This window comes from Fusarium odoratissimum (genome assembly GCF_000260195.1).
Source record: "Fusarium odoratissimum NRRL 54006 unplaced genomic scaffold supercont1.12, whole genome shotgun sequence".
NCBI classification, from domain to species: domain Eukaryota; kingdom Fungi; phylum Ascomycota; class Sordariomycetes; order Hypocreales; family Nectriaceae; genus Fusarium; species Fusarium odoratissimum.
The window spans coordinates 726,984-743,336 of record NW_022158698.1 but is presented as its reverse complement, the minus strand read 5'-3'; the positions used below and the strand labels follow the sequence as shown (position 1 = coordinate 743,336).

Genomic DNA, 16,353 nt, shown 5'->3' with positions numbered 1-16,353 from the left:
GCGGAGAGATGATTCGAGTGACATGGATACGATAATTGGGCCCGAGAAGCCAAGTCGTCTTTCGGTGGGTGCCCCCACATAAGACCCTAAATCCATGGAGCAACACTTGGTATGAGTGGTTGTTGAATGGGGTTTCCTGGTAATGTTGACGTAGACGTTGGAATTGGCCCCAATGTCGCTTTGTATAGGAGAGATGCACCAAAGTCGAGTTTGAATATTTGTTGTTGTTTGTTGCAACAGAGAAACAAAACGTGCAAGCAGTTTGCAGAGTAGACGGTACGTACTCCTCTTGAAGTTCTGGGCCTAAAAAGATGCTCTGCAGAAATGCAACTGCAACTGCAGGCAGGGCCGCCGCTATCAGCGCCATGTGAGCAGGAGCCAACCCATTGGAGGGTCGATTACCCCAGGCGGATATAAACGAAGCAATTTCATTGGCCAACTCGGTTTCCTTATCACCGCAACGATGCGTCTAAGATACGGGTACCGTACCGCCTTTCCCAAACCGAGTTAGTCTGGAACTACAGAACAAATCTGTTACTCGATCTCATCGAGTCAACCGTCTCTTTTATAGTAAAATTGTCCAGGCGTGCAGTTATCTGCCCTATCAGGACTATCTTGAACTTCATCCACGTAGTAGTCACTGAAATACGATCTCGTTGTCAACAGCTTAGGTCATTTCGGGTTTCAACCGAAACTCTATTGCCTGATCTCTCTCTCCAACCCCTCTTAATCTGGAGTTCGATGCGTTGGTTCTCCTTCTGGTTGATATCGGCATAAGAATCCTTGTTCCCGTTTCTGGCAGCACCTCGCGATACCACTTTTCAGCTTCATATTGCCCCGAAAGTTCGCCGTTTTTACGTCGTGTGGTTAGATCAATAACGACCCTGTCACAAATAACACACCACCTTCGAAATGAAATTATGTACTTCAGGACTGGTTTCAGTTTTCTCATATGGCATGGTAGATCTATTCTGGACTGACATGGCCCAACCGAGGGCAGAGTCATGCCGGTACATCTAGAAATCCAAGTAACACCGAGGCAAAGCAGCAATAAGACTAACTTGAATAAGTCCTTGGCCCATGCATAGTATGATTCAACTCCTCATGAGCTGCATTCTCCAGAAAAGTTAGCCAGTGGTTGCAATTCTTCGGTTTTGGGTCGGCATTCGTGTATCAAGGAACATTGACAGTCAATGCGTCTGATATGCAAGTATTACTTGACGAAAATCACAGACGCGACTTCAACTCCGTCAATCTCGAAACCACATCAGAGAGGACGAAACCGGCATTGGTTGTAAGTCTGGTCATCGGCCCGCAAACTTTGTAAACTCACTCATCCGATGGGGCAGAGTAAACGACCTCATACGATTTAAAGAGTTTCTTTTTTTCAAGTAACTGGAAACAGACACCACAGAATCGGGTCAGAAAATGATATACTGCATTGGCTTAGTATCGCGATTTTGTAATCATGGAAGATACCAAGATATTACTTACACACAGCATCTCGAGCTCTGTCACGCGTATGGGCCCAGTTTCCGCAGTGTAAAGTCGATCAGATACTTGCAGTAAGAAGAATTATAGACATGACTGTAAAGATTTAGAGACTGGGTGTCTAAATCGAGGTCAGCTAACTATACTATCAGGAGTGTCCAGATCTTATGATAAATCACATGAAATCCGAAAATCTTTATCGTAGGACTGCTGCTCTAGGGTAAACCTTTCCAAACACGACTGCATTTTATGATGTCGCTCGCATCCCAAAGAACAGCGTAAATTCCTATTAGATTTTTCACATTGTGAGAGTATAATTTGAGGGGAACTCGATGAGATGATAGAAAGTATGGCTTATGATTGGACTCGACTTACGCTGCGTCACCATCCAATACAGGAGCAAACATCCGGGGCACCGTATCCAAACAAACTGGGTACCCTACATCGAAGAGAAGTTATATAAGGTGTCCAATTGATATTTATAGAGTAGCTGCGTCTTCATTAACGACGACTGCCGATATTCCAAGACTCTGCTAGTGTCATGGTCCAGCAGCCAAGGCTACAGCTCAGACAAGACAGGGTCCAGAGAAAAAACAAAAAAGAAACACGTGAATGGACCAATAGCTTCTGCCCCGCGATTTGAGTAGTATCGAGGTGAGAGTGCCGAAAGGCTGCGAGAATTCATCCCTAGGCCACAAGTAATTTGATATAATTTATCTCGCTCTAACTACAAAAGGAATCGACTTACTGACTGACTATTATCGGTACTCTCTTCTATATCAATTTAATAGGTGCTTCCTTCTGAGAAGCACGACGTTGGACTCTTCCTGCCTCAAGCTCGAGACCCACACTTGGTTTCTCCCCCCACCATCGTCGTCAATTCCGCTTCTTTTCTCCCCGCCAACCTCAACTTTTTTTTAACCATCTCATTCAAACCTTTTTATTTACCAAAGTCCTTGATATACAATCATGGAGGACCAGTTGGTGCAGCTCCTTTCCAACACTCAGCTGTCTGAACAGGGTCCCAGACTACAGGCCGAACTCGAGCTGAAGCGCGCCCGAACGAATCCCGCCTTTCCCCTGTCTCTCGCCAACATCGCCGCCCACACCTCGATTGATACCAACATCCGCCAGGCTGCACTGAGCAACCTGCGACTTTTTATCGAGAACAACTGGAGTAACGATGATCCTGATGATGGGCCCATCATTCCTATCTCTGATGAGGCGAGAGGCCAGCTCAAGCAGGTCCTGCTCGACCTTGTGTTGAGCCCGGAGGACGATCGCAAAGTCAAGATCTCAGCCAGTTACGCTGTTGGCAAAATCGCTGTGCACGACTTCCCTGAGCAATGGCCAAACCTTCTCCCCACAGTTATCTCCGTCGTCCCGGCCGGCACCGATTCACAGCTTCACGGCGCCCTGCGATTACTCAACGACATAATTGAAGAGAGTTTGAGCGAGGACCAGTTCTTTTCAATGGCCCAAGATATTGCCAAGGCCCTTGCCGAAGTCGCCCTCAATGAGAACCGAAAGCCCATGCACCGAGCGCTCGCTATTTCCATCTTCCGAGGATGTTTTGATCTCCTCAATATGATTAAGGAGGACCACGCTAAGGAGGTCCGCGCTTTTGCGGATGGTCTTCTTCAACAATGGAACCCCTTCTTTATTACCGTTCTACAGAGCCCTCTTCCAGAAGCCAACCTAGAGAGCGGGTCTCAGCCTGACTCTTGGAGCCATATTATCGCTCTCAAACTTCAGGTCGTCAAGACACTCCTCCGAATTCGACGCGTCTTCCCTAACCTACTTCTTCCCCAAAGTACCATCTTCTTCAGTGCAGTCTGGAAAGAGCTCTCTACTCTGCAGGGACCACACGAGCAGCTCTATATCAAAGAGGATGCCCAAGGACGTCTCGAAGACTCGGACAACCTTCCATATACCTTGGATTTCCTCATTCTCGAAGAATTGGACTTCCTTAACCAATGCTTCAGAGCCCCTCCTGTGCAAGCCGAGCTGGACGGCCACCTCAATGCTCATGCCTCAGCTCAAGAGGTTCCCTGGATGAAGGAGATTATGAACATGCTTATTGGTTATTCGCGAGTGACTCGGGAGGAAGAGGACTTGTGGGATATCGACTGCTCCCTGTATCTTGCTGAGGAGACCTCCGTGACTGCCAACTATACCGCACGAACTGCCGCAGGGGACCTGTTAATCAAGATGGGTGAGTGGTTTAACCAGAAGACGATCGACGGCCTGTTTGGTCAAACACAGTCCCTATTTGGTGGCGAAGGTTCCGACTGGCGTAGCCAAGAGGCGGCGCTCTACCTTTTTGTCATGCTGGTTAGCGACTTCCAAGACATGAACAAGGATATCCCCGAAGCAGTGGCCCACGCCTATCTTTCCCTGGTTGACTACGCCGTTAACCGGCCCGGAGAGCCTCTTCTCCGCGCTAGAGGTTATCTCGTCGCCGGTATGCTTTGCCGTTCTTTCCAGACACCGGTTGAGCTGTTGGACCGCATTATCACCTCTATCACTCAAGAGGAGTCCGAGGTTGTGCAGGTCGCCTGTGTCAAGGCTGTCGAGGGTTTGATAAACGCTGGCCGAGTGTCGGCCGATAGGCAGGTTCCTATTATCAACGCCATTCAAAGCTACATGAACAACAAGGACCCCAGTGATATGGAAGATGCAGACGAACTTCTCGTTACGCTCGCTGAAGCTCTCCGCGCCGCCATTACTCTCGATAAACGCATCGCCCTGTCCAATGATGTTAAGTCGGTTGATCTGCTTTTCATGCTAGCCAAGCTAGGCGCAAGCAACTTCCAAGTCACTATGCTGATTTCCGAGGCATTTGAAGATATTGTTGCTGATCTCTCTGACACTGAATCTTACACCGCTCTCTGCGCAAAGCTTCTGCCCACGCTTACCGGCGCATTTGATGTCGCTAACCTGACTGAGGATAACCCTCTGGTCACAGTGAGTATCTTAATGAAACAGTTTTCATGCTTAACTGACAATACCCAGGTTGCCACCGAGTTATTGGCTGTCTTGGCCGAGAACGGACCTGAGCCTCTCCCCGCAGGTTTTGTCGCGGCTACTTTCCCTAAGTTGAACCGTCTCCTTATGGAGTCTACCGAGGGAGAGGTCCTCCGACCTGGATCTGAAGTTGTGAAGTGGATGCTTCAGCATGATCATCAGCAAGTCCTTGCTTGGCAAGATGCCAACGGCCGCTCTGGTCTGGAGGTTTGCTTGCACATCATTGACCGACTTCTGGGTCCTTCTATTGAGGATAACTCAGCCTCCGAGGTTGGCGGTCTGGCTGCCGAGCTCGTCGAGAAGGCTGGCCAAGAGCGCCTTGGTCCTTTCCTACCTCAGCTTCTCCAAGCTGTCGCTAACCGACTTGCTACCGCTCAAGCTGCAGCCTTCATTCAATCTCTTATTCTTGTCTTCGCCCGACTTACCCTCTCTGGCGCTCAAGATGTTGTCGAGTTCCTGAGCCAGGTTCAGATCAACGGGGAAAGTGGCCTGCAGGTTGTCATGGCCAAGTGGCTAGAGAACTCTGTCAACTTTGCTGGATACGATGAAATTCGACAAAAGTATGCCCAGCCGAATCGGACACAAGCCATCTGCTAACTTGATTACTAGTGTTATTGCACTGTCGAAGCTTTACTCTCTGAATGATCCTCGCCTGGCCCAGACACAAGTCAAGGGCGACCTGATCGTCAACAACGACGATGGGCTTATCAAGACGCGCTCACGCGCAAAGCAGAGTATGTATCCAACAATTCACGACTTCTCAACCACCACCTCGACCCTAGATTCAATCTACGCCCGATACGCTGAAAGTCAGCAAGCTAATGAGACCAACCAAAAATCAGACCCAGACCAATACACGATCGTTCCTGCTTCCCTCAAAATCATCAAGGTCCTCATTGAGGAGCTTCTGTCTGCATCTGGCCAACGGGCTGCTGCGAACGCCGCCTCTGCTGCTGTTGCGTCTGCTAGCTTTGACGACGAGAATGACGAAGAGGGTTGGGAGGATGAGGATGATACTCTCGACCTCAGCCTTGGTACCACGAAAGCTGACCTGATGTCTTTCATGGAAGGTGGCCAGAGACAGCGAGACGACGAAACCCAAGCCTACCTGACCGACTTCTTCATCCGCTGCGGCCGCGAGAACATTGCCAACTTCCAGGAGTGGTACAACATGCTTACAGAAGAAGAGAAGTCGAAGCTCAACGAGGTTGCCAGCTCAGCAGGACAATAGACTGGAACTGCATATGCTTGCAACGGATCTTCGAATAAGGAGGAGAAGAAGGTCAGCTCCGCTCGTCGACGGTACCATCAGAAGCTTGCTTTCCGAATACAGGCAAGAGCCATTGCTATTAAACTTCTGATATGCCGCTTACAGAAGGAGACAGAGAGCGCGATAAACTCTGGGTCACTGAAATTGGTTTAATGGATACCAGAGAAGCCTGCCTTATTATGACTGGACATGAATTGCAGATAGAATTAGAGAAAACGTGCGGGCGGTCTGTTTGAAAGAGAGTATGAATTAACGAGGAATGGAATACACCACAATGGAAAAGTCGAAACATGAACTAGTTGAGTAGAAGAGAATTGATCATTAATCATTCTGCCGAAGCAAGCGTACACCCGCCATTAGTATCTACCTAGTCAACCGTTGCTGGTAACCATCGCTTGCTACGATGTTCCGTTTCTCTCCTGTCTAGATGATATCTCCGCCAAAGCCTCCTCCAAATCCGCCACCATAACCTCCACCAAAGGGATTGTTTCCCCTTCCGCTACCAGGACCAGGGAACCTCGGGTTGCCACCAGGGCCAGTGGGATCCCAGCGGGCTCCTGGCGGTGCTTGGGGATCGAAACCAGAGGAACCGTCACCTCCTTGCCCGCCAAACAAAGGATCATCGAAAGTAGGATGCATCCCCGAGCCGCCACCAGGACGAGGTAGTCCTCCGCCAATGAACGAGCCACGAAGAGGATCGTGCGGACCAAGACCGGGAGGATTCAAGTCATCGTGACCGATGTTGTAGGGCGATCTTCCTGGCATTTGAAGACCGCCTCGTGGAGGCCGGTTCATCTCGTACTCATCCTCGAAGCCGGGAGGAGGGAAGTCGCCCACTGGTGCAGGCCGTGGACGAGCCATCTCAGGGAGTGGATTCGCTGGGGGTTGAAGCGGGTGTGGGTGTGGTACAGGATCGCCACGGAACGGACGGTCTGGGTTCTGAGCTTCTTGAGCACGGCGCTCGGAGCGTGCATTAGCTTCGGCTTCAGCTGTCTCAACATAGCCTTCGCTTTGGAGTTTTGGGATGAGCTTTTGAACGATGTTGACCTTGAGGTCATGTAAGATATCTGACCAGATGGATTAGTTTGTGATGCCCCATCAAAGGGAAGCGAAAGGACATACCAGCAATAGCTTGTTCAGAGGCGAAGACACCGCGGAGCTTCTCGGGAAGATCACTTCGATCTTCCTGGCCGTCCTTGATGGTGATGCGAAGAGGGAGTTTCCTAGAATCCACAACGTCGCTGATCGACCTCTCAAAACGACGGATGTTGTCATCTGCGACGGCTACTCCTCGAACCTCGACCTTTTTACCCATGCGGTCAATACGGATACTAAAAGTCATGGCTGATTGCTTGTGCTTGTAGACAAAACTGTAAGAACCGAAACCTGAATTCCATTGCGGCGGTAGACGAGGAGCGAGTGACTCGCATTCAGCTGTTCCGTGTGAGCCAAGTCATGATGGTAATGGATGGTAAACTCACGTATGTTCTTGTCCTCATCAAAACCTAGGAGCTTGAAGCCGAGAGCAGCGAGATATGAATGGATGAGGAGAGCGATGACTTCGTACGACGAAGCGAGGTCAGATGAATCGTCATTGGGGGGATGCGTTGGTAGAGCATCTGCCATGCCATTTAGAATGGCGGCAACACTGAGAGGTTCTGACATGATGAAGTGCGATGGTTTTGATGCCTTTTTTGATGATGTAGTTGATGAGTGGAGTTTAAGTAGATGTAGTAGCTCGCTAAAGACAGTGGAGAAGATGGAGGTTATGAGTTAACGCTGAGGAAGTTTGGGAAGCGGCGTCATGAAATAGTTGCCTCCTCAGCCCTATATGTGGATCCTTTACTTTGGGTATCGCGGGGCATCGTCAGTGATTCTGGAGAAAAGCCATGTATTGGTGCAGGATTGGTTGCCTAGATAAGGCATTGATTAGGCACTTGAGCTTAATAATCTCAGGCTCGAAGCATGGTATCATTGAGTGACCTCAACATGGCGTGTGTTACCTCACTCAGAATTCTGCAGGGACTGTATACCAAGGTAGAGATCACTCTCATGACGACACTCACGTGATATCGCGTATCACTCAACGCGTTCCACCACGTACCATCTCTCAAACCACGAATTTCTACCATCACCACTTCTCCTCTCTATAACCCTCAACTCACCCCACGATGGAAACAGGCCCTCTGATCCCCGCCTCCCAAGCATCCCATCTCCTCTCCTCATTCACGACCTTCCTAACACTAACCCTCCACACCCTCCTCTACCATCGCGCTCTCTACCCCAAAACAACCTTTCTAGCGGCCCGAGCCCTTAATCTCCCCGTCCATCAATCCCGTCATCCCGGTCTCTGCACATGGATAAACGACGCTGTAGCTTCGGTAGCGGCACAGTTACGCAAAGGAACTGTACGTCGTATAGCCATTGCGATGCATGCTGCAAAGACCTTTGATGTGCTGGAGAGATGGGTCTTTGATGTTGATTTGTTTCCTGCTGGGTGGGGTGATAGGGAGGAGGCGACTTACAACCCTGCGTTGGTAGAGGGTGATGATGATGGTGTGGTGAATTGGACGGATGTCAATGAGGCGCTGAGAGGTGCTCTGAGGAGGGTGGCGCAAAAGGCTGAGATGATGCCTGATTTACCTGAAGGGAGCACTTTTACTGTTGCCGTTGAGCTACGTGATGATGCAGACTCACCCATAGGTGTAAGTGTATCGGTTATCAGATGAACTTTGACTGACTGGTCTAGCATCCCCAACATTGGATACCATCTCAACCAAATCTTCAACCACCAAACGATACCTCATTAAAACAAGGCTCTTCTCTTGGGGGTCAAAGTACAACCCCTATTCGCTCTGTCCAAGCTGGTCCTTTATTCTTTGAATGCTGGATCGAACAAAGCGCACCCGTAACCTCATGAAATTCACATATATGATACCCAACTTTGGAACAGATAGATTATCGTCATCATGACGCTTCATAACCTCTAATTCATATTGTATAAACATGACATCAATCCATTATTGATTGTCCCAGCCACCCATTCCCAGACCTGGACCAGTCTGTGCCATGCGACCCTGATCCTACCCCCTATTCCGACAAAGCCCAGAACCCGCCGCGTTATGTACAGCCCGGCCGTGGAAACATGACAAATACCTTGACTCATTACCATCAAAATCATTTTCAAACGCCCAAACAGCCTCCCAGCCAGCCTCCCAGAGGACAGCAGCGCCTACTCCGTCGTCCCCTTCAGCGCTGCGCGGAGACTCACCATCTCGCGCTTCAGTCGCGCGTTCTCCTTCTTCATCCGCGCTGTCTCGTCGCTTTGGTCGCGGAGTCGCATCATGAGCTCTTCCTTCTCATCCTTACCCTTGCCCTTGAGAGCCTTGACTATCTTGCCAAGCTCCCCATTGAACTTCTCATATAGTAACTCGTTTTCTGCCACTGCCTCCTTGTACAGCTGGTCAATCGCTCGCACCTTGGCCTCGGCTGCCTTGACCGTGGTTTCCATATCGCGCTGGATCGCATTTTGCTTGTCTTGTAGTTCCTGAATAGCAGTGGGAATGCGGTCTTCCAACTCCCGGACAGCAGCACTGACTCGTCTCATATCGACAGACTGGGAGCCCGGAGGTCGTGTATTGTTGACGCGTGCCATTTCCTCACCAATTTTGGACAGCTCAGATCTGAGAGAAGCGTCCACGTCGTCGACAGCCTGCTTCTCAGTGTTGAGTCGCTCTCGAAGCTTTTGCGGGGACTGTAAGCGGAGTCTCTGCGTTCCTCGCCTGGTTGGACTTGAGCTTGGACGGGGCGGTGATTCAGATCCTGGAGGCGCTGAGCGGTAGGGGCGCAATGTCGGGATATTAGTTGATGATAGGGTCCTTGAGTGCCTGTGACCTTTGGCTGGCGACGTGCGTCGTGTTGGCTCTTCTGAAAGTTCCATGGGACTGGGCGCCAAAGTATTCGGCGAGGTAATTTGCTGAAACGGATCTGGAACACTCTCCTTCTGCTTGGAACCTCTCAACGTCGCTACACCGGGACTAACAGGTATTCTAGACGGAGATGTCGCCTTGGGGCTCGCGTTGACCTTTTCTGATGTTTCTTTTGCGTCTTGAAGCGGTTGCGGTGATTCAGCGTCATCATCGAGTGTAGTCGCTGCCATGAGACTCTTGAGGTCTGATAATGAACTACGCCGCTTCTTCTTGGGCGATCGTGGGAGTGGCTTTTCAGTCTCCGGCTCACCGATTGTCTCCAATAACCTATGAGAGCTGCCAGGTCTTTGCATTTCGTCAAACGCTCCTGCTATGGGCGGACGATCCCTGGAACCTGGGCGTCTCGACAGCTTTTTGGGCAATGTGTTGTCATCGATAGACCTTGAACGGCCTAACGATGCTTTAGATAAGCTGTTTACCTCGCCTGTGGCGGGATTTCTGTGCTTGCTGAGCTGTCGCCATACTGAAGGTCTCTCGTCTCTGCTATTTTGCCGTAACAGATTGTCGAAACCAAATTTGCGGCGCAGCGACGAAGTGTTTGAGGCCAACGAGGGTGTGTACCCCTTGCCACGGATCGCTGAATTGATCGACTCATATGTTGAGTTATCGAGGTTGAAACTGTGATTTAAGCCAGGCTCTTCAAAAATTCGATCGCAGTCTTCCACCAGACGATCGAGAAGGTTGATATAATTAGGAGCTGTTCCATCATAGACGAGCAGCTCTGCAAAAGCAAGTGTTAACGCTCCCCTGTCACCATCATTGCCACACCCGTCCAGCAGATTGGCCAAGAGCTTGATGAGGGCAGTGAAAGCGCGACGGTTCTGTGGCGCCATGTCTCCAAACAAAAAGTTGACGAAGTCCGCAAAGTCTCCAGGCACTCTCTTATTCACCCGCGCCTGGAGCGTATCAAGGGAATGCATTGACATGACAGGGCCAATTTGATCAGCCCAAGCAATGCGAAGGAACTTTTCGAAAGCAACAAATATGACCTCGGTGCCTAGATCGGCGGCGGCGTCAACGTCAAACGGGCTTTCAATCAGTCTGTTATATAGTTCGTTCACAGACAGCTCATCAACCACAGAGCGTTGGAGCAATGTCCGACCAATAATAAGACCCTTGCGGGACTGAAGAGCAGCAACATATGCAGTAAACGTCTGCTCGAGGCGTACTAATGGGTTTTCGGTCCTTGTTTCCTCTTGAGATACACTGTCCTTGCCTCCCCTTATTGAGCTGACAACAGATGCTTGGCTGTTGTTTCGGTGTATTGAAGGTACCTGCTTATGTTTTGAGCCCAAACTTGCTGTGTCGGAGATATGCACAGAGCTGCCTCCCCAGAAACTGGAGAGAAGCTTGACAGGAGAAGAAGCCAAGAACGATTTGGTCTTCTCCGCTCTTGTGTTGAGTAAGAGTCCATGTAGAGTCTTGGAATAATATGAGACGAGAGGTGCCGTCAATTGCATATTGGAGATACTATGCTGTGTGCTTAATAGTTGAATAACTGTTGCTGGTTAGCTCAGGGCTCTGGGGATTATCGTGCTGATTCTCACCTCGTCTTGACATCGTGGGGAGGAAGTCTTCCAGAGCAATTTCGTCCTGGAACTGCCTCCCATTCAGGCCAACTGTGAGCATCGATACCTTCTTCATATCGTTTGTGGTCACGTTCACGACAATCTCGACACCGTAATGGCCTACAGGCGCTCCTTTAGTGCCCCTATCATGATCGACGACCACTCGAATCGGGGCAGGCTCCTTTCGGCCCTCGATGAGTTGGTCGGCGCCCTCCTGGAAGATAGCAGCGTGAAGTCCCAGATTGCTATCTGGCATTCGCGCTGATCGTAGAGTCCAGGTTGGGTCTTCTCGCTCTTTTTCCGAGAATCGAGCTTCGACTCTCGCTTTGACCACATCCTCTCCCCACTTGGCGGCTCTGGCTTCGTACATCTCTTGTAAGAGGAAACATCGTGATGTCACGGCCTTGCTGATGCGGTGCTCGCCTGGATGAGCTCCCCTCATTTCTGACGTCGAAGTCATCCAGAATAGTGTGCCATCTACTGCCTCAGTAAATCGCACGTCAGCCATGTCATGCCACCCTGTAAACACGAACTCATATGCCGCTGGACCTCCTGCTGCATTGGTCATAGAAATAAGTAGACCGGCTGCTGAAGGTTTCTCAATCTCACGAAGAAGCTCTCGTCCTGTCATATTCCCGCTCATCTTCTTGAGGATAACCACACAATCTGAAAAGAGTAGGAAGATGCCAGATTTATCCGACTGGTTGAGCAATGGCTGAAAAGGTGGTGCCAACTCAGTGAAATCGGCGGCTGCAATGAGACGTCCTTGTGGTTCAAGATTCAAAGGCCAGGCTTCAACCATATTTCGAAGTCTATTGGCGACATGAGGCTTGTCGGGTAAGGGATCGTCCATCGAGCAGATATTTGTAATGATGTCTCGTGCCTTCAACATGGGTTGTAAGGCGGGGTGTGTCATAGGAATACAACCAACGATCTGATCAATAAGCAAACTATAACGAGGAAGTCTCTGAACAGGCTCGATGAGAATAGAGCGTATCGTCTGCTCGCCAGCCTGAGCTACCCTCTGTTTGAAACTCGATTGCTGGTCGAGGAAAGAGTTGAGTAACGTGGGAAAATGTTGGCTGGCCTTGATATAATCCTGATAGCACTCTGTGAACTTCGGAAACCACTCCAAGAATAACCTGGCGATTTGTAGAGCACCACTTGGGTCTCTTGTTCTGCCCAGTTTGGACCCCATAAAGCTCATCGTAGGTGTTTCCATGTCTTTCAAGGCTTCTTCTTCGGTGTCGTCTATGATCCTCCGCATCTCCTCCATAAAGGCAGAGTTGACCTGAAGGATGCCATCTGCAGAACTGGGGAAGAGCTTCTCCAACTCTTCCTCGGAAGGGCTCAGACTACCAGGAGCTCGCGCTTGGGCGCTCTCTCGAAAATCGGCTGCGACGTGCTTCACCAGCTCCCTCACTTTACCCACATACCGCTCCTCGGTCTCCACCAATTCTGTCAGCTTCATGCGCAATTCCACCTTTTGATCTTTTAGAAACGACTTGCTTCGATTTAAGGCGGTCGGCTTGGAGGGCGCTCTTCGTAAACGACTAGTCGGCAGGAAGACTGGCTCTCCGAATAGCTTTATCAGCGGGGTGTACCCTCCATACTGGCGCAAGGTTGGGTCGAGGATATCGTCTTCGTCGTCGGGCACGTCCTCGAGGTCGGCGGCTTGGAGGGGCACGATAGCGCCTGGCGGGAGAACAAAGTCGAGGTCGACATTGCTGATATGTTGTGTCTGCAGAGCATCTTGTAACGTCTCGATGATGTCGGCTGTGTGGTCGCTCTGGACCATGTCCTTAACAATCTCGGCAGCATGTTGCTCGCTGAACAGAGTAGGTGCACTGCCTGGACGTCGACCTCGCGTAGGGTATAGGTTCTTGAGGTATGTTTTTACGCCATCGGGCAGCTCTGTGAAGTACTTGAAGAGGGCGAAGGCGAGAGCGCGGTAGACCTCATCGCCCTGAAACTCGCGGGGTAAATGGTGGACGACGCCGTAGAATGGAGAATTGGGCGAGATTGTGATTCGAGGGAAGCTCTGGAAGCCGGCGGGGGTGAAGACGTGGACTTGGACTCGAGAACTGTTGAGGGTATAGTTTGCGGTAGTCGAGGGCCCATGGAAGAGTAGCAGAGGAAGATGGCCTAGCAACGGATCTGCGGCGTGGTATAGAGTGACATTGTCAGACGACAGCGCCAACTCCTCGGTAACGCGAACCATGGCGCGGTGTCAGAATTAAATCCGTTGGTCAAGAAGGGACTCGATGTGTGTTGACGTCGATGTTGACTTGACTTGACGGGCGGTGGTCTCCAAGTTGGGCCGCAGATGGACAGCGATTCGACGAGAAGCGACGAACCAATGGCCCAGCCCAAGATAGACTCAAGCCTAACTAAAGTACAGAGACGAGAGAGACCTTTTGGATATGAACGAGTCGCCTCCTCCCTCGTCACGGACACAGAGATTCGCGCATGCGGGCAAAGTCGATCTAGTTTTCGTGGGGGGTCGTTAAGAAAGAAAAAAAAAAAAAAATGGTCTAGGATTAGAAAATGTGACAAGGCAAGGCAAGACAACCTAAGCAAAGACAAAGACGAGGGTTTAGTTTTGGAGGTTTGAGCTTTGGCCGTAGTCGGGCGGGAGCTGGGAGTCAACAAAGGCCCAGAATCGGGAGCGGGAACACAAGCGAACAAGTGGGTCCCATCGGTTTCGAAAGTAAACACACCAACCTAAGGTAACTGCGCTGGGCCCAGCTGGAGCCCAAAAACCCACTAAAATTTACAGGTCAGGTCCCTACAGCACGATACGATACGATCGTGCGTCACACAGATTCACTTTTGATGTTGCATCCAACCAACAGTTGATCAACAACAACACGCGATAGCAACAACAAACATTGTTACTGAATCAGATTGTATCATTGTTGTTATTCACGGCTGCAGCTAGTATGACACTAATAAGTACCCAAGTTAGTAGTCTCTTGCTCTTGGTACCTTTTATATTTTGTGTCCCAAATACACTCGGTGGCCTGGACAACAAAAAACCTAATCTCAACAACAGCGGTCAAACACAAATTCAATGCTGACCATGCCCTGGGCGGGGATCAGCGGGAGCTCCCTTGCCAAATTCCAAGGCATTGACCGCTAAACTTGGAGAAGAGGGCCCCGCCAATATAAACCTGAAGTCTCCATAGACCACGTCTGACGCGTTCAGCTATTTCCGACAACAGACAGGCCTTTGTACATATATGATTGCCAAGGAATATGAGTTCACTGTAAATGAACTATGATATACGAATATAGAATGCCCACATCTGATTCTGCTTCATGAAACAACTAAATCTACAGGTGCAGGTGGCAGGTGGCAGGTGGCTATTCTGCCGACTCTCCCTTGAAAGCCCGAATAACCTCTTCGGCTCCCCGTATCCCACTCCTCACCGCACCGTCCATATACCCCTTCCAGACCAACGAAGTCTCAGTACCTACAAAATGCAGTCTCCCAACCACCTCACGCAATGCCTTCCCACTATCACTCGTCAACGTTCCCGGCATCATCACCGGTGACGGACAACCCCAAATCCAGGGCTGCTTGATCCACTCCTGCAAGATGATATTGACAGGTTCGGGTGCCTTTACACCGACACCACTGAAGACTCCGTTGAACTGCTCGAGCACGATTCTTCGTTTCTCTGTATATGACCACTTGGACCAGTCTCTGCCTCTGTCACCCACGACAAAGCAGGTGATGCTGTACTGTCCATCTTCTGGTGAGCATGTATCTCGTGAGAAGTGAATCGGCCCTGTCTCGCATTCTATGATGCCGCTGAAACCAGCGTCACGCCACCACGGCTTGTCAAAGACAAAGATGGCTTTAGACGTACAGCCTAGTGCAGTGCTTTCACCTAGTGTCTTTTTGCTATCTGGTAGCGGCGGCTCGAAATTGATAGAAGGGTAAAGACACGTGGGAACTGAGACAATGACTCTCTTGGCTCGGAAGTTCTGCTTAGGGTTGGCTGTTTCGATCAAAACACCATCAGAGCCTTGTTTGATTGTCTTGACGGGGCTGCGAAGTCTCACAGCCGTCTCTGGGAGCTTTGCTGCTAGACGGATCGAAAAGGTCTGGTTGCCTGTTTCTTGTCAGCTAAAGGCTCACTTCATGGAATGGTTAAGGTACTAGCCCTGTCTGTTGCGCAGATATTGCCCCCCATCCTTCTTGTCAGAAGCCATATTATCCAAGCCCGTACCGCTGCGGATATAATCGACCATGAACAAGGCGCTGACTTCATCTGGCCCAACACCCAAGAGGGGACTCGTAGCCGAATCAGCAACAGCAGGACCAAGTTCAGGACCCAGGAACTTCACACTGAGTTGATTGAACGTCATAGAGTCCAGCATCTCAGCTTCGGGATGAGCTGAAGGGTTCTCTGGGTCAATCTCGTCAACCCACTTGTTCAGCTTTTCAAGGAGTTTCTGAACAATATCAGCTGCATCTGGAGGTACAGGCATTCCGGTACCATGTTTTATCTTGGTAACGCCGCCATTTACCTCCTGATGCAGATTGTACCCAGTGGCTCTCTGCTCGATCAGATCAAATCCAAACTCTTGCGCAAGTTTGTATATCTCGCTTTGGTTCGTATCATTGAGCCAAGCGGCGCCCAAATCGACCTTACCTCCCAGGTGAGAGGCATCGACGCTCAGAGTCTTGCCGCCGACTCTGTCGCCAGCTTCGAGAACGATAACAGAATGACCAGCTTCATGGACATCGACAGCGGCGCGAAGACCAGAAAGGCCTGCGCCGACGACGACAACGTCGACTCTCTCGGGCTTGTGTGAATTAGTAATCGTCATTTTAGGATGAATGGCAAAGTAAAGAGGAAAAGAGCAAAGCTGCTACTCTGACATATTTATACGCTACACAGCAAGGGGGCCAAATCCTTCTTGAAGCTATAATCTGACATGACTGAAGCAGATTGGTAGTTGTACACATTCCTTTTAGGTCTGAGCATCTTACTCA

General features: G+C 50.2%; 6 protein-coding genes across 15 annotated transcripts; 2 read left to right on the top strand and 4 right to left on the bottom strand.

The window, feature by feature from the left end:
• Positions 1–666: 666 nt before the first annotated feature.
• FOIG_08225 (uncharacterized protein) lies at positions 667–1,986 on the bottom strand. Of its 2 annotated transcripts, XM_031208183.1 has the most exons (3): positions 1,867–1,986; positions 1,495–1,612; positions 667–1,436 (listed from the first exon to the last, which is right to left on the bottom strand). In XM_031208183.1, the coding sequence occupies exon 3, from the start codon at positions 1,004–1,006 to the stop codon at positions 668–670; it is 339 nt and encodes a 112-aa protein (XP_031062317.1). In that variant the 5' UTR covers positions 1,007–1,436; positions 1,495–1,612; positions 1,867–1,986; the 3' UTR covers position 667. The 2 variants fall into 2 exon arrangements, with proteins under 2 accessions (XP_031062317.1, XP_031062316.1); XM_031208182.1 differs by lacking the exon at positions 1,867–1,986 and having other exon boundaries at positions 1,495–1,854.
• Positions 1,792–6,183, top strand: FOIG_08224 (uncharacterized protein). Of its 8 annotated transcripts, none has more exons than XM_031208180.1 (5): positions 1,792–2,145; positions 2,228–4,458; positions 4,507–5,078; positions 5,128–5,252; positions 5,361–6,183. In XM_031208180.1, exons 2-5 carry the CDS (start codon positions 2,461–2,463, stop codon positions 5,747–5,749), a joined length of 3,084 nt encoding a protein of 1,027 aa, XP_031062314.1. In that variant the 5' UTR covers positions 1,792–2,145; positions 2,228–2,460; the 3' UTR covers positions 5,750–6,183. The 8 variants fall into 8 exon arrangements, with proteins under 8 accessions (XP_031062314.1, XP_031062313.1, XP_031062310.1 ...); XM_031208181.1 differs by lacking the exon at positions 1,792–2,145 and having other exon boundaries at positions 2,188–4,458; positions 5,361–5,851; positions 5,904–6,130; XM_031208179.1 differs by having other exon boundaries at positions 1,792–4,458.
• FOIG_08223 (uncharacterized protein) lies at positions 2,403–7,787 on the bottom strand. The gene is made up of 3 exons (XM_031208173.1): positions 7,270–7,787; positions 6,911–7,222; positions 2,403–6,855 (listed from the first exon to the last, which is right to left on the bottom strand). The coding sequence occupies exons 1-3, from the start codon at positions 7,451–7,453 to the stop codon at positions 6,212–6,214; spliced, it is 1,140 nt and encodes a 379-aa protein (XP_031062307.1). The 5' UTR covers positions 7,454–7,787; the 3' UTR covers positions 2,403–6,211.
• Positions 7,788–7,909: 122 nt separating this feature from the next.
• On the top strand, positions 7,910–11,314 carry FOIG_08222 (mitotic spindle assembly checkpoint protein MAD2). Its single transcript, XM_031208172.1, has 2 exons — positions 7,910–8,493; positions 8,538–11,314. The coding sequence occupies exons 1-2, from the start codon at positions 7,960–7,962 to the stop codon at positions 8,706–8,708; spliced, it is 705 nt and encodes a 234-aa protein (XP_031062306.1). The 5' UTR covers positions 7,910–7,959; the 3' UTR covers positions 8,709–11,314.
• Positions 8,637–13,980, bottom strand: FOIG_08221 (uncharacterized protein). Its single transcript, XM_031208171.1, has 2 exons — positions 11,325–13,980; positions 8,637–11,275 (listed from the first exon to the last, which is right to left on the bottom strand). Exons 1-2 carry the CDS (start codon positions 13,564–13,566, stop codon positions 9,021–9,023), a joined length of 4,497 nt encoding a protein of 1,498 aa, XP_031062305.1. The 5' UTR covers positions 13,567–13,980; the 3' UTR covers positions 8,637–9,020.
• A 439-nt stretch (positions 13,981–14,419) lies between these two features.
• On the bottom strand, positions 14,420–16,295 carry FOIG_08220 (uncharacterized protein; the record flags this gene model as incomplete). 2 transcript variants are annotated; one of them, XM_031208170.1, is made up of 3 exons in its annotated part: positions 14,697–15,087; positions 15,149–15,466; positions 15,518–16,187. In XM_031208170.1, 3 exons carry the CDS (start codon positions 16,185–16,187, stop codon positions 14,972–14,974), a joined length of 1,104 nt encoding a protein of 367 aa, XP_031062304.1. In that variant the 3' UTR covers positions 14,697–14,971. The 2 variants fall into 2 exon arrangements, with proteins under 2 accessions (XP_031062303.1, XP_031062304.1); XM_031208169.1 differs by having other exon boundaries at positions 14,420–15,466; positions 15,518–16,295.
• Positions 16,296–16,353: the final 58 nt, after the last annotated feature.

What these genes read in the sequence shown, in the direction of transcription:
- FOIG_08225 (XM_031208183.1), bottom strand. Translation starts at nt 1,006, where the DNA reads ATGACTCTGCCCTCGGTTGGGCCATGTCAGTCCAGAATAGATCTACCA.
- FOIG_08224 (XM_031208174.1), top strand. Translation starts at nt 2,461, where the DNA reads ATGGAGGACCAGTTGGTGCAGCTCCTTTCCAACACTCAGCTGTCTGAA. An exon ending in TACGATGAAATTCGACAAAA is followed by an intron (nt 5,079 to 5,127) that starts GTATGCCCAGCC and finishes CTTGATTACTAG; the next exon opens with TGTTATTGCACTGTCGAAGC.
- FOIG_08223 (XM_031208173.1), bottom strand. Translation starts at nt 7,453, where the DNA reads ATGTCAGAACCTCTCAGTGTTGCCGCCATTCTAAATGGCATGGCAGAT. An exon ending in TGATGAGGACAAGAACATAC is followed by an intron (nt 7,223 to 7,269) that starts GTGAGTTTACCA and finishes CACACGGAACAG; the next exon opens with CTGAATGCGAGTCACTCGCT. An exon ending in CTCTGAACAAGCTATTGCTG is followed by an intron (nt 6,856 to 6,910) that starts GTATGTCCTTTC and finishes CCATCTGGTCAG; the next exon opens with ATATCTTACATGACCTCAAG.
- FOIG_08222 (XM_031208172.1), top strand. Translation starts at nt 7,960, where the DNA reads ATGGAAACAGGCCCTCTGATCCCCGCCTCCCAAGCATCCCATCTCCTC. An exon ending in ATGCAGACTCACCCATAGGT is followed by an intron (nt 8,494 to 8,537) that starts GTAAGTGTATCG and finishes TGACTGGTCTAG; the next exon opens with CATCCCCAACATTGGATACC.
- FOIG_08221 (XM_031208171.1), bottom strand. Translation starts at nt 13,566, where the DNA reads ATGGTTCGCGTTACCGAGGAGTTGGCGCTGTCGTCTGACAATGTCACT. An exon ending in CCCCACGATGTCAAGACGAG is followed by an intron (nt 11,276 to 11,324) that starts GTGAGAATCAGC and finishes AACCAGCAACAG; the next exon opens with TTATTCAACTATTAAGCACA.